The sequence below is a fragment of the Sinocyclocheilus anshuiensis genome, unplaced genomic scaffold (genome assembly GCF_001515605.1).
Source record: "Sinocyclocheilus anshuiensis isolate Anshui unplaced genomic scaffold, SAMN03320099.WGS_v1.1 scaffold553, whole genome shotgun sequence".
In the NCBI taxonomy this organism is placed as follows: Eukaryota; Metazoa; Chordata; class Actinopteri; order Cypriniformes; family Cyprinidae; genus Sinocyclocheilus; species Sinocyclocheilus anshuiensis.
In genome coordinates this window covers 1,850,354-1,864,637 of record NW_015539821.1, presented here as the reverse complement: position 1 = coordinate 1,864,637, position 14,284 = coordinate 1,850,354, and the positions used below count along the sequence as shown (strand labels likewise).

General features: G+C 38.2%; 1 protein-coding gene across 4 annotated transcripts in view; it reads left to right on the top strand.

Annotated features, from left to right (window-relative positions):
* The window catches only part of LOC107684069 (lethal(2) giant larvae protein homolog 2-like), a 30,120-nt gene that overhangs the window by 9,196 nt on the left and 6,640 nt on the right, over positions 1–14,284 (top strand). For 3 of the 4 annotated variants that reach the window (XM_016480223.1, XM_016480221.1, XM_016480222.1), the window contains exons 2-23: positions 938–1,016; positions 1,748–1,880; positions 2,590–2,687; positions 3,218–3,299; positions 3,642–3,757; positions 4,940–5,098; positions 5,593–5,755; positions 5,865–5,997; positions 6,562–6,616; positions 6,994–7,148; positions 7,281–7,492; positions 7,760–7,827; positions 8,875–9,028; positions 9,147–9,251; positions 9,957–10,249; positions 11,493–11,640; positions 11,791–11,941; positions 12,074–12,190; positions 12,869–13,035; positions 13,117–13,378; positions 13,459–13,621; positions 13,731–13,759. In XM_016480223.1, the coding sequence (XP_016335709.1) occupies positions 964–1,016; positions 1,748–1,880; positions 2,590–2,687; positions 3,218–3,299; positions 3,642–3,757; positions 4,940–5,098; positions 5,593–5,755; positions 5,865–5,997; positions 6,562–6,616; positions 6,994–7,148; positions 7,281–7,492; positions 7,760–7,827; positions 8,875–9,028; positions 9,147–9,251; positions 9,957–10,249; positions 11,493–11,640; positions 11,791–11,941; positions 12,074–12,190; positions 12,869–13,035; positions 13,117–13,378; positions 13,459–13,621; positions 13,731–13,759 (3,016 nt within the window). In that variant the 5' untranslated portion in view covers positions 938–963. The remainder of the gene's footprint in view (positions 1–937; positions 1,017–1,747; positions 1,881–2,589; positions 2,688–3,217; positions 3,300–3,641; positions 3,758–4,939; positions 5,099–5,592; positions 5,756–5,864; positions 5,998–6,561; positions 6,617–6,993; positions 7,149–7,280; positions 7,493–7,759; positions 7,828–8,874; positions 9,029–9,146; positions 9,252–9,956; positions 10,250–11,492; positions 11,641–11,790; positions 11,942–12,073; positions 12,191–12,868; positions 13,036–13,116; positions 13,379–13,458; positions 13,622–13,730; positions 13,760–14,284) is intronic. The other variant, XM_016480224.1, reaches the window with a different exon arrangement.

Genomic DNA, 14,284 nt, shown 5'->3' with positions numbered 1-14,284 from the left:
CTGACAAGATGCGCATTAAATATCGCATGCGATTTATCGTGCAGCCCTAATTGACACGGAAATTTAGTAATTACACCATAAATGCATATAATTCAATTCTACTGTTTCACAGTCAACACATGGCTTTTTGGCTATAGATTTGAAACAAGGAAAAAAAGAAATCGCGATAGGTTTTTTTTTTGTCCATATCGCACAGCCCTACTGGATATGTCACTCTGAATGCAGTTCTTATTGTCATTTAATCAATGTCAAAGACTCTGACTGAATGTTTTTCTTCTTGTTTTGCTTCCCTGCATCCTGGTAGCCTTACTTATTTCCTGTATGTATGTGCATGTTTTATGTACACACACATGTAGAGCGTTATGACTACTTCCCCCTTATTAATATGTACAATGGTAACCATAATTTCTGTAGTTTAGGAAGTTTTTTTTTATTCTCTTGTGCTCATGAAGACTGCATTTACAATAAAAGTACAATAAAAAATGTAATATTGTGAAATATCATTAAAACTTTTTCAATATATTTTAATGTAATTCATTCTTCAGATGGCAAAGCTGAATTTTCAGCCGATTTGGTGCTCAAGAAAAGTTTCTTATTATCAATGTTGAAAACAGTTTCATATATTTGTGGAAACAGTGTTTTTTTTTTAGGTTTCTTTGATGAATAGAAAAAAAAGCATGTATTTGAAAATAAAATTTTTTGTAACATTATGAATATCCTTAGTATCACTTTTGAATAAAAGTATTAATTCCTTCAAAAAAGAAAATACTGACCCCAAAGTTTTGAATAGTAGTGTATTGTGCCATAAAACGGTGTGGGCCGAGTTATGTGCTGAAGTTTAATACTTAAGTTTCGGGTTAGGTTTAGTTTCAAACAAATGTGAGTTATAATAATTATGATGCTTGCTGATGGTTACCGTTGTAACATTGTTTTTAAGATGCATTAAATGGAGCAAAATAGCCAATGGTGACTTTCTGTTTCCGCCCACAACAAATCCAAACAGTTTCAAGCTTCAGGTGAGAGAAACTCCCGTCCATTTACAGGTTATTGTGTATTGTTATAGTCTGAGTGGTCTCTTTAATGCAAAGCAGGTAGCAACTTTTCTGTCCAACCTTTTTCTGTCCATTTTTCTGATTTGGCTTCCCCAGAGCAACAGGTGTTTTCTTCAAGGTGCTGTTTGCTCAGATGAGGGGGGGAGGGACTGTAATAGCGTTCAGCTCCGAACAAAAGCTGCTTCAGTCAGGACTGCAGAGATCCACAATCTCCCTGTGGGGGCTGGGCAGAAAGAGCGAAAGAGAGTAATCAGGAGTGGTGAGGGGGGGTAGTTTCAGTCAAACAGCACACAACTCCTTCCTTGGAATTCCTGATCCTGTCAGATCTGTGGGGGTTTTTTTTCTTTCTTTTTTTTCCTTTTTTTTTTTAAGTGGAATACAGTTTAAGTTGAATTTACAGTGCTTCAGTTTGTGTCTTTTTAAAGGCATAGTTCACCCAAAAATAAAAATGGTCACCCTCATGTCATTCCTAACCTGTGTGACTGAATTTGTTGTGTGAAACACAATAGAAGCTGGATAATGCTCTTTTTTCATACAATGAGTGTGAATGGTGACCACAGCTGTAAAGAGCAGTAAATTATGGGTGAACGATCGCTTTAAGTCTTGATCATTCCTTTTTGATGTTTTTACATTATATGGTTTTATTTTTGTCTGAAAAGCCTCTGATTAACCCTGTACCCCTCCTCTCATGTCAGGTGGCTGAGGAGAAACCGTGAGAGAGGGCAGCGTGAGCTCCCTGTTCGTCCAGGGACGATGAAGAGGTTCAGGCGTCATGGGCATGAGTCTCAGAGGGACAAGCACAAACAGGATCTCTATCAGTTCAACAAGGTGATCAAGCCCACATCTTCTGTTGGAAGTTTGTTTTGCTATTACACATACACAAGACTGGTTTTGTGCTATTTTAATAGGAGCTCTGTTTTTGATTTATAATTAGTGAACAAATTTTTAATGATCATTTTCTGGCATTTAATGTTTTTTATGTATATTATAATCAACATTTTTTTAACAACCTCAGAGCAGAGTTCATGTGAAGCAGCATTTACTGTAACCAGAGATGCTCGGAGACACTGAAAACACTGCATCATGAGGTGCTCACGTATAAAAGAGCACAGTGCTGTGTTTCACTCTGAAACATGCAGCATGTGTATTTATTTTGATAATTAATGTATTTACTTTAATAATTAAATCACAGCCTTGATTTAATAATTGCACTAAACCATAATGCAATTTTGGTGTGATTTTGATTAATCATGCAGCCCTACAATTTGGATGGATTTCCGAGCTCTTTAGAATTGAATTGCCTTCCCTGTGAAGGATGCATGCCATGCTGCCTTATAATTTGCCCAAAAATGAGGCATCTTTAAAGGCACCATAGTTGTAGGCCTATATGTTCCATTTTGGAACAGACTTTGAAACAGTGTGACTATGATGTCTTTAAAATGTAAGCTGCCCGTGTAGTAAGTGTTTACCAGAGCCAATGTGTATAAGACATATAATATAACATTTCATACTCTCATTTCTCCCCTCTCTGCTTTAGACTGTAGAACATGGCTTTCCCCATCAGCCCAGTGCTCTGGGATTCAGCCCCAGCCTGGAGCTCCTGGCCATCGGTACCAGATCAGGAGCAATCAAACTGTATCCTTCAACGAACAGAAGACATTTCCACATTTTGGGTTATTTGATCTGTGTATAGCGTAACTCTTGACTAGAATTATCACATTCCATTCCCCTGTCTCTGAATCCCGAGGGCAGAGTGACTACAATGTGATATGATGATAATGTACTGAGATTTCCTGTAGCTCATCTCGTGGTTGTCTAGTGGCTCAATGGTACACACCCATCATGCAGGTATATTGAAAGGCGGAACAGTTTATATTATTGCGTAGCGCTGAGAATGCATGTCCATGTAAAATTTTTTCCCATACTATTGCATCATTTTCTCTGTTAGTCATTCACAGAAGAGGAAATAATCTAAATTAATAACTTGTATGTGGCCAACATTATGTGTCTGGTATTTAATTGTTTTTTTTTGTTTTGTAATTTAATATATTTGATGTATTTTTGTTTTATTTAAAAACGCAAATTGAATTGTTTTTTTTTTAACTTGCCATAAAAACAAGATGCTGTGTGAATGGTTGCCATGTGTTTCCTTAACCAGTTCTCAGGTACGGAACTCCAGGTGTGGAGTTCATGGGACTGCACGACGAGAATGCGGCAGTTACACAGGTGCACTTCCTGCCAAACCAGGTACGGCTTTGAACTTCAATCCTGATGCCTTTTGATCTCACCTGGAATTTTTTTTTTTTTCCATTCAATCTTTGGGATTCGGTTTTCAGTGAATCATCAGTGGGTTTGGGTGAGGTGGTTAAAAAATGTTTTATTACATTTAAAATTAGGGGGTGTATCAATAAAATATTATATAGTGGTATGATTTTTTTATATCCCATTAGCTGTATATATGATTTCAACAAAAAATGATCCCCAGTGAATTAAATGCATTTCTTTATATTTTCTTTTTATTTGGAAAAATAGATGTTGGTTTTGATTTTGTCTTATTTTTTTATTTTTATAAAAAATAAAATTTTGCAGGTAGGGATGGTAACATTATTGGATGACAACAGTCTGCACATGTGGACGCTTCGGGCCCATAACGGCATGTCCGAGTTGCTTGAAATCGGACGTTTCACTCTCTCTGGTCCACCTGGGTGAGTCAGGAACACGCACCTACAGACTCACCTCAGTCTAATATTATCATGCTTGAAGATGTTTTTATGAACCTGCTGGTATGCTCATGCACACACCCAAAGAATGAGACATGAGCATTAACTCACACTGATAGACTGATAGACACTGATGCTCACTTGTGCTCTGAATCCATACATAGATGTATGCATACTGTCAGCTGACTTCCATGATTCAAAGTAGCTTTTTTTAGCCTATGATGTCATATCCTATCCTCCCGTGAATGATTATTCCTCCTAATACTTTTGTTATTATCCAGTAACAAGTGACAGGACATTATGATCTCTCGGGCTGCATACGAAATCGCATACTCACTGAGTAGGTACTTCTAGTATGAATGTAATCCAGATGTACTATATTCATCATGTTGTCCTTGTCATGTGACCTACCAGCGTCAGTTGCGTTGCTTCACTGCCATTCACAAATCCTATCCTGTGGCATCATGTGATAGAAAGGTTTCCATCAGATGCGCACTTCTTGCCGGAAATAGTTGTCTATCCAGGAACTTTTTGCCTTCTGTTTTATGAATACCGTGAATTTGTACATATTGATGTTCACATACTGTTTTTTGCCTACTATATAATATGGAAGTATGCAATTTCAGATGCAGTCTTGGATTTTATATCTGTTTTGTTATGCTGGGTAGCCCTGACCAAAAAGAAATATCATTAGTCTAATCACCCACTTCACATAGCAGCATATTAAACGTCAGATATGTTCCGATGGAGCCACATTTGTATGAAATTTGTAATCATAATTTTTATACATTATATTGTCTTGTGTTTATGCCTAAAAAGAGTATAACGTATTACAAGAATATAATTATAATTAAAATATTATGTGCTTCAAGTTTTAGCATCTATTGGTATTGTAAAGGTATTGTAATTGGTTACGATTATTTATGAAAATGCAAAGAAAAGATGCATTTTTATTATAAAAATACTTTATATGCTTTATAAAGGCATCGGGACAAATTTGATGATGCATTATATCAAAAAAGTAAAAAAAACAAAAAAACAATGTAGATGACCTTAAAATAAACCAGCATACAGTTTTCATCCAGTGTCTAATCCAAGCATAACTGGGGGAGAAAAAAAACACTAGCGCTTTCATTTTGACCCCCTTGTGATGCCAAATATTGACAGTGCCCCTCCCAGTGTGACGCGGGTCACAGCTGTCCTGGCACACTCATCGGGTGAGCTGCTGATGCTGGGCACGGAGGGAGGACACGTGTTTGTTGTGGAAGTGCCAGGCTTCAGAGAGCTGGAGGAGAACAACATCAGCGTGGAGAATGTACAAAACAGGTCAGACATGTTGATGTAAAGCCCAAAACACCTGTTACAAATTCTAGCAAAATGCAAGGGCCATTCTTTCATTATTATGTAATATTCTTTATGAATAACTCACAGCTGGCTTTAAATGTTGGGTTTGTACATATAAAATGCATATTTATTTTAAAGGCGTCTGATGAATATGTCTCATCATCATAATATAAAATGTGTGAGCCTTACTTCTGCAAAATAAGGTTAACATGAATAAATGTTTGGTCACTTTACATATGAACACTGTATTTAAAGACAAGAGCTTAAAATTACCATATTTAATAGACTTAACTTTGATCTGTGACCCAATGTCCCTCAGTTCTAATCTCTCAATTAATTTTGCCTATATACACATACAGCGTACATTCTTTAAATATTTTCATTGGAATGGTATTATGCAACAGTTTCGCATGCCTGAGACGACTGTAACAGTTACTCTTTGTGATCGCTGATCTGTTCACCGCTACTTTTCCCAGAATTCCAGAGGATTATGTTGGCCGCAGAAATCTGGAGTGTGTGGAGGCTCTGCATGAGAACCCGCTCAACCCACGGCAGGTGCTGATCGGCTACAGCCGAGGCCTGATGGTACTGTGGGATCTGGACAGGCAGCGTCCCATCCAGCACTTCCTCTGCACACAGGTACCGTATACCGCAGTGTTGTCACTTAAGCTCTGAACCTCAAAACTCTTATCGAGGATATTGTTTTTAAGAAGAAGCTTGTAATTGTCTCTCTTTGTGTCCTCTACAGCAACTAGAGAGTGTTTGGTGGATGGAGGACGGTGTGAACATACTCAGTTCCCATAGTGATGGGAGCTACTGCCAATGGACAGTGACCGGCGAGGATCCGCAGACAGAGCCTGAGAAACAGGAGACGCCGTATGGTGAGACCACATTACCGGAATTACTTGTGTTTTCTGTTGCAACTGGAAACATGTTCCAAAACCTACGCTGTGCCTGTTTTCAAAAGAATATAAAAAAATCTTACTGACCTCAAACTTTTGAATGCAGTCTTGAATTCACTGGTTTACCAGTAAAGTTTCACCCTGTAAAATGTGGGAAAGTGTGGGAAATTATGAAAAGGAAATCAAACCCGGGTCCAGTGAGCTGCCTTGTAGTCTCCTAGATTCATCGCTTTAGGGTCCTCCGAACCTCGTCCTCCGACACAGTGATTACATGATTATCGCTGCTCTGTCTGCAGCTTCCTGACGCACTGATCGGCAGAGTCGCGCTACCTCGATTGCATTCAAAGCGGCTCCTACCTACATAATTAGCATCCTAACTGTCAAAAGGTGGAATCATGTTGTTGCCTACCATTTGGAGCCTAATATTATGCCTAAAATGCTTGCTTAGTAGGCAGCTCACTAGGTTTTGGAACAACCTCATGTAAAATGTATTCATATTGAGCTATCTGTAATTACTTCCTTGTGAACAATATCTCCACACAGGTGCCTTCCCCTGTAAGGCCATATCCAAAATTATACAGCTGCCATCAAAACAAGGGTGAGTATATTCTTTATTAGACAGTACTGTGTGTTCACTTGCTGATGCTGAGACAGTTGTGTTTGCTTGTGTTGTCATTAACCCAGACTGCTTCACTATGACTCACACCGTCTGGTTAATATCTAAACCTTCCATAGACGTTCATATGTTCTGCTCCACTGTAAGATCCTCCATCTGACTTTTCTTTTACTGCTAATCTCTAGCCTATTTTATCATACTGTCCCTTTAATTTCCTGTTGCTTTATTGTTCTCTTTTTTTTTTCTCTTTTTTTTTTTCCAAAATATTTGGAAAGTTCTGAAAGAGCCAAGGGAAGTTTGTCATTTAGTAAATACTTCCTTATCCAAAGTAATGTATCTTCTATCCTCTCATCCCCCAGTCCCCCATTCCTCATCTTCAGCGGAGGGATGCCGAGGGCTAGTTACGGGGACAGACACTGCATCTCCGTCATCCACAGCAAATTCCACGAGGCGCTGGACTTCACTTCTCGCATTATCGACTTCTTCGTCATTCGCGAGGGAGAGAACCACAGAGGTAGAGAGAGATGCTTACAAGCAGAGTGTTTTGGTTCCTTTACATGCTTTCTTTTGCATCTACTTAACATTTTATCTGAGCTGCGATGGGTGCACTTCCTCTAAGTGGTATAAATGTGTGTCTGTGTCGCAGGTGAGCCGAGTGCTCTTGTGGTTTTGGTGGAGGAGGAGCTGGTTGTGGTGGATCTTCAGAGTGAGGGGTGGCCCGTCATCCAGACGCCTTACCTGGTGCCATTACACTGTTCAGCCATTACCTGCTCGCACCACGTCTCCTCCATCCCGCTCAAACTGTGGGAGCGAGTGCAAGCTGCAGGAGCCCAGCAGAATACACACTACTCCAGAAAGGTATGAAACCGTATGCACTCACTAAAACAGAAATATTAAGCTTAGATCGCATGTTGTCCAATAAAACCATTTACCAGAAAGAGAGTGCTCACTTCAACCGCCGGTTGCTGGGTTAAATGTTAACTGCTGTTGGCTTCAGAACACTTCAACTATGTCAAGTGTTGTTGTGATTATTTCTGTTTGGCAGCACCACAGACAACTTTAATCACTGACCTAGATTCTATTGAGCCATTCAATTCTTGTTTTTGTCGATCTGTCTTTTTGTAGCCTTGGCCTATAATTGGAGGCCAGAATCTTTCCCCAGACCCTCCCCAGAGAGACCTGCTTCTGACAGGGTGAGTAGACCTGTGTAAGTTAATGCTATCGATCTTGGTGTGATCTTGCACAGTCTTGAATTCACTGGTTTCCTTGTAAAGTGTCAGCTTGCAAAATATTGGGAATTATTCTGTACCTAATTATAAGCATGTGACATACCCATGGGTTATAAATAGTTGTTTTTTTTACAGGCAGTACGTTCTGTTTGATATTGTATTTTGTATTATTTTTATAAATATTGATTTTTTTTTTAATTGCACTACTGTTAAAAAATTGTTTTTGGAAAAAAAGTATCTTGTGCTTTCCAAGGCTGCATGTTTTAATCAAAATACAGTACAATACAGTAAAAACAGTAATATTGTATTATTATTATTAAAAAAATGTATGTTATAAATATTTTAAAATGTGATTTATTCCTGTGATGCAAAGCTGAATATTCAGTAGCTACAGTGTCACATGATCCTTCATGTGATGAATATGCTGACTTGCTGCTCTGGAAACAATTATTATTATTGCCAATGTTGAAAACAAGTGTGCTGCCTAGTATTTTGGTGGAAATGTTTTTTTGTTTGTTTTTTTTACCAAAATTATAAGTAATATGAAATGAAATTTTCAGTTGAGATAAAAGTTGTTAGAAGGCACAACTGTTGAGCTTTTCTTTTTAGACTGTTTGTGTCTGTTTTGAGTCGCTCACATCACTTCTGTCAGATAATAAAAACAGGAAAGATCAGATTATTGTTGTTGTTTTGCATATTAAATCATGGATTATTTTGCAATTCTTAAAAACTTAGTATTAGTCCAGTAATTCTAGTTTGTTTCTTCAAAGCTAGTTGTTAGTAACTTTGATGAAACAACCTTGGCAACCTGTTGGTACTTAGACCCTGTTTAAAATATGTTTGCTCAATACAGCTGGGTTTTTCCCTTCTCATGAAAGCCATGTGAATAACCAGGAAAAATGTTCTGTTAAGACGGTGTAATGGTTTTGCATGTAAGGAATGAGGAACTTTTGGTTAAAATGTATATTACCTTTCACTTTAAATATTTTGTATCCATCTTCCTTTTGAAAGGCATGAAGATGGCACTGTGCGTTTCTGGGATGCCTCAGGGGTCTGTCTTTACCCCATGTACAAGCTCAGCACAGCGGGAGTCTTCCTCACGGACGCTGACCCAAATGACAACATGAACCAGGGCAGTGAGGGAGAGTGGCCTCCATTCCGAAAGGTCTGGTTTGACACTTGTACAAGTAGTATCACTCACACTTAACTTCTTGTTAACACAGTTGTTTACTGATTTCATCAGACATTTGATTGGGTGTATTTATTGTTTTTCAAAATATCAGGTGGGCTGCTTTGACCCATATAGCGACGACCCACGGCTTGGCATTCAGAAGATCCACCTGTGTAAATACAGCGGATATCTCACAGTGGCTGGAACTGCAGGACAAGTGAGTTTGGATGTGGGAGTTTAAGGGAAGACAAAGTTTGTACACATCATTAAAGCAAGCAATATTAAAATGGTACAAATATTAAGGTTCGGAAGATTCACATTTATTTAAAATCGAAATCTTTAATAACATTACAAATGTCTTTTCAATCGCTTTTGATCAATTGGATGCATCCTTGCTGAATACATTTATTAATTTCTTGGGGAAAAAAAACATTGATTGTCGCTCACGAAGATGTCTGTCTGTGAATTTATTCTCAGTTGGCTTGTGCTGAAGATCTGATCTCTCCAGTACACCCAGTTCTCAGACTTTTTAGTGGCTGCTGATAATTAATCATGAGAGAGATCTTGACTGAAACACTCTGATTTAGCTAATTATTAACAGTCCACTTCACATCACGTCTGACATTTGGAAATGAGTTGAGCTTGGTGAAAAGCCGCTCTTCAGGATCAAACACTCTCCTGTTGTCCTTTCACTGAACTACTGAAAGGTGTTAAGACAGTTATGCTGATGTTCGGTCAGAACGGTACACAAAGCTCTTAAGCGTGTTGCGTGCTATATGAATTATGCTGTAAGGACAAAAAAAGTGCAAGAAAAAGTGTGAGAAAATGTTTGAACAGAAGTGAGATATTGCTGTTTTATTTTCATTTGTTTGGGTCAAAATGTATTAAATGTAATTTCTCTCTTTGTCTTCCTCCCACTCAGATTCTGATTTTGGAGCTGAATGATGAGGCTGCTGAGCAGATGGTTGAGGCTACAGTGGTGGACCTGCTGCAGGGTCAGGAGGGCTTCCGCTGGAAGGGCCAGGCGCGTCTAGACGTACGGGAGGAGCCGGTGCTGTTCCCTCCAGGCTTCCAGCCCTTCGCTCTAGTGCAGTGCCAGCCACCCGCTGTGGTCACAGCAATCGCTCTGCACTCAGAGTGGAAACTGGTGGCCTTCGGTACCAGCCATGGCTTTGGTTTCTATGACTACCACCAGAAGAATAACATCATGGTCAAGTGAGAAGAATCACATTTACAATTTTATTAGTTTAAAAGGTCGATCTGTAACTGTTAAAACAAGCAGACTGTTAGGGTATCACAAATTAACATGAAGGAATGACCTTAAAGATAACCGCAAACATAAAGCACATAAGATATTTTTTTTGTTGGTTCAGACTGATGATGATAATACATGTGATGACTACATCTCAATAGTCTAATTAAAGAAATGTTCCCTTCAAAAAGGGAAGTCTTTATTATAGCTACAGTGTTGGTCACCATGATGTACTTTTAACATGATAAATGTGGAAAAACAATGGAAAAAATATGATAAATGTGGTTAAGAAGTGGAAAAAACGCTTCTAGTCTGATTCACTTATCATATGATAGACAGGCTTTTCATTCAAATCATTTATATTAAACATATTAAATATTTTACGTAATACATTTCAAAGGTAATATTTTCCACATTTAATAGAAAGGTCATAAAAATTATAAAATATTATGTACTGACCAAAATTTAGACCAAATTGCACTACTGTTCAAAAGTTTGGATTCAGTAAGGTTTGTTTAATGTTTTTCAAAGAAGTCTCTTATGCTCACCAAGGCTACATTTCTTTGATCAAAACAGTAATATTTTGAAAAAATATCACAATTTCAAATAACAGTTTTCTCTTTTAATATATATTCTCCAATGTAATTTATTCCTGTGATGCAAAGCTGAATTTTCAGCATCCATTACTTCAGTCTTTAGTGCCACATGATCCTTTAGAAATCATTCTAATATGCTGATTTGATGCTCAAAAAATATTTCTTATTATTATCAGTGAAAACAATTGTGCTGCATTTTTTCCAGGATTCTTTGATGAATAGAAAATTTCAAAAGTGCAGGATTTTTTTTTTATAGCATTATTGTCTGTCACTTTTTTTATTTGAATGATCAAAAAAATAATAATCTTACTGTCACATGCATTTTAGGGTCTTCGAAATTGTGACCTTTTGACTTGATATCCATCAATTTAAAAGAAAATGTAAATTTTACTTTTTTACTGTTTTAGCTTTTTAAAAAGATGCATGTAGCCACAATTTATATTGTCCATATTAAAGTAATTTTAAGCCTTTTGTTTCTGAGCGCAAGTGTTTAGATTAAACTGTTAGAATCAAGACTGTTAAAATTAAGATAATTACAAAAAAATTTTATCAGGTGTTTCTTTTCCTGCAGATTTGAACATGCTGATAGATGTTTACTGTCCATTTGCAGGTGCACCCTAAACCCCAGTGACCAGGTGGCCATGGAGGGGCCGCTCTCGCGCGTCAAGTCCATCAAGAAGTCCCTGCGACAGTCCTTCCGCAGGATTCGCCGCAGCCGGGTCTCCATGCGAAAACACCACACTACCAACGCAGCCAAGGTACACATCGGCTCTCTTTTTCTTTAATGCTGCAGTTATTCACCCGACAAATTAACTTAACATGAGACTAGACATTGTGCATGCAGTTATTTCAGAGTTGTTAAAAGGGTAATGACAGCTTGATAGTAAATATCAGGAATCTTTCTGCAGCTGCAAGAAATCAACGCCAGGCTGGAAGCCGAAGCTCTACAGGAGATGGAGCTGGCACCTGTACAGAGAAAGATCGAAGCCCGTTCCTCTGACGACTCCTTCACGGGCCTCGTCAGAACACTCTACTTCGCAGATACATTTGTCAGTGATAGTGAGTACCACAGTGTTTCTAATCATTAAATATTATATATAAGGTTATCATCAGTCTTATTCCTATTGTATCCTCTCAGATGGTATGTGTGTGACTAGCAGAAGATCTCCATCATCTCTCTCTCTTTTTCAGGTTCTCACAGTACGCCCTCACTGTGGGCAGGAACCAATGGTGGAGCTGTTTTTGCGTACGTCCTCCGTGTCCCCTCACTGGAACGAAGGGCAGAGGATCCGGTGGTGGCTCATGCAGGTAAAAAGAAAATGATATATATATGACACAAACTTTTTTTTTTTTAAATACCAACAAATATACTCTACTGTTAAAATGTTTAGGGTCTATGTTTTTTAAGAAATAAATATTTTTTATACTTTTTATTATTAATACCTTTTATTTTTGTTTTTAATAAATCCTGTTTCTTTGAACTTTCTATTAATCAAAGAATCCTGAAAAAAAATGATCAGTTTCCACAAAAATATTAATCCGCACAATCAGCATATTAGAATGGTTGATCATGTGACACTAAAGACTGGAAATTCAGCTTTGCCATCACAGGAATAAATTACATTTTAAAATGTATTAAAATAAAAAATACTATTTTTCAAATTGTAAAAAATATTTATTTATTTCTGTTTTCCTTTGTTTTTGGTCAAATAAATTCAGCCTTGGTGAGCATAAAAATCTTACTGAACCCAAACTTTTGAAGGGTCATGTTATTTGTTCTACATTTTGGTCCGTACATAATGTATCATATTTTTAATTACTTTTCTATTATTATACTTGGAAAATATTAATAATAAAGTATGATTGTATATTTGGCTTGTATTGACCTCAAGGTTTTGAACAGTAGTGTACACAAAACCCATGATATAAAGTAGTCGAATGTTTACATAAACAGATCTTCTATAAAAAGTGCTTCTTCATCACCAGCTAAAGAGATTCAGTTGATGCATCGTGCTCCAGTCGTTGGTTTGGTGGTCTTGGATGGCAAGGGTATACCTCTGCCCGAACCCCTGGAGGTGGCCCATGATTTGGCGCGCAGTCCTGAAATGCACGGTTCTCACCATCTATTGGTTGTGTCAGAGGAGCAATTTAAGGTGAGAAATAACACCACACAACTTATTTTTCCTCCATTGCCGACATAGATTGTGTGTCTCACCATATTTGTGTCTACACAGCTGTTTACACTGCCTAAAGTGAGCAGTAAGTCAAAGCTGAAGCTGACAGCGGTCGACGGCTCTCGTGTTCGCCGTGTGGGTGTGGCTTGGTTTGGCTCTCGGACTCATGAACAGTTGGAGAGCAGCCTGGTTGTGCTGACCAATCAGGGTGAGCTACACGTCATCTCCTTGCCCTCCATCAAAATGATGGTCCACTATCCTTGTATACGAAGAGAAGACGTCAGTGGAATCGCATCCTGTGTGTTCACTAAATATGGCCAAGGTAGGAAACGCTCACTTTTACACAGTGCATTCACTCAGGCATGGATCTCCTCTGAAACTGTTTGTTCGGTCATCTTTTAGGTTTCTACCTGATGTCCCCATCTGAGTTTGAGCGGTTTTCTCTCTCCACCCGCTGGGTGGTGGAACCGCGCTGTCTGGTTGAGGCTCCCCTCCAGATGAGGCCCAAGAACCCATCAAGTCCCATCCACAGGGACCAGCCGGATGGAGTACCTACTGAACACAGGTGTGTGTGTGTGTAGTTGTGTAATAGTTCAGGATCCATTATTCCTTTCCTGTTGTCAAGTATTGACAAAAGTGTCTTTATATTGATGTTTGTTTATTCTGTTTTCTAGAAATTTCAAAAGGGAGAGTGAAGGATATGGTAAGATTCAGTGTGCTTTTTCCAGATCTGTGTGAATTGTGCAAACTAAGCATCCAGTACTAAAAGCGCATGTTCTTAGTGCTTTGTTGAATGCTTCCCCATGTTATTCCCAGAAGTCACACATGCAAAAGACTTAAGTCCGAACTTAGACACAATCTGTAATTGATGAAACAATGCCACATTATTACTTGAAATTTTGCTAAAAGCAAAAGTTTATATTTAGTCCTGTTATATGCACCAAAAAACATACTGGTATTATGCATTATAATACAGCCTTTAAGTGCACTCTTAAAGGGATAGTTCACCCAAAAATGAAAATTCTGTCATCATTTACTCACCCTCATGTCATTCCAAACCTGTATGAGTTTGCTTTCTTATGTTGAACACAAAAGAAGATATTTTGAAGATTGCTGGTAATCAAACAGTTGGTGGTTGCCATTGACTTCCATAGTATTTTTTTCCTACTATGGAAGTCAATGGCAACCACCAACTGTTTGATTACCAGCAATCTTCAAAATATCTTCT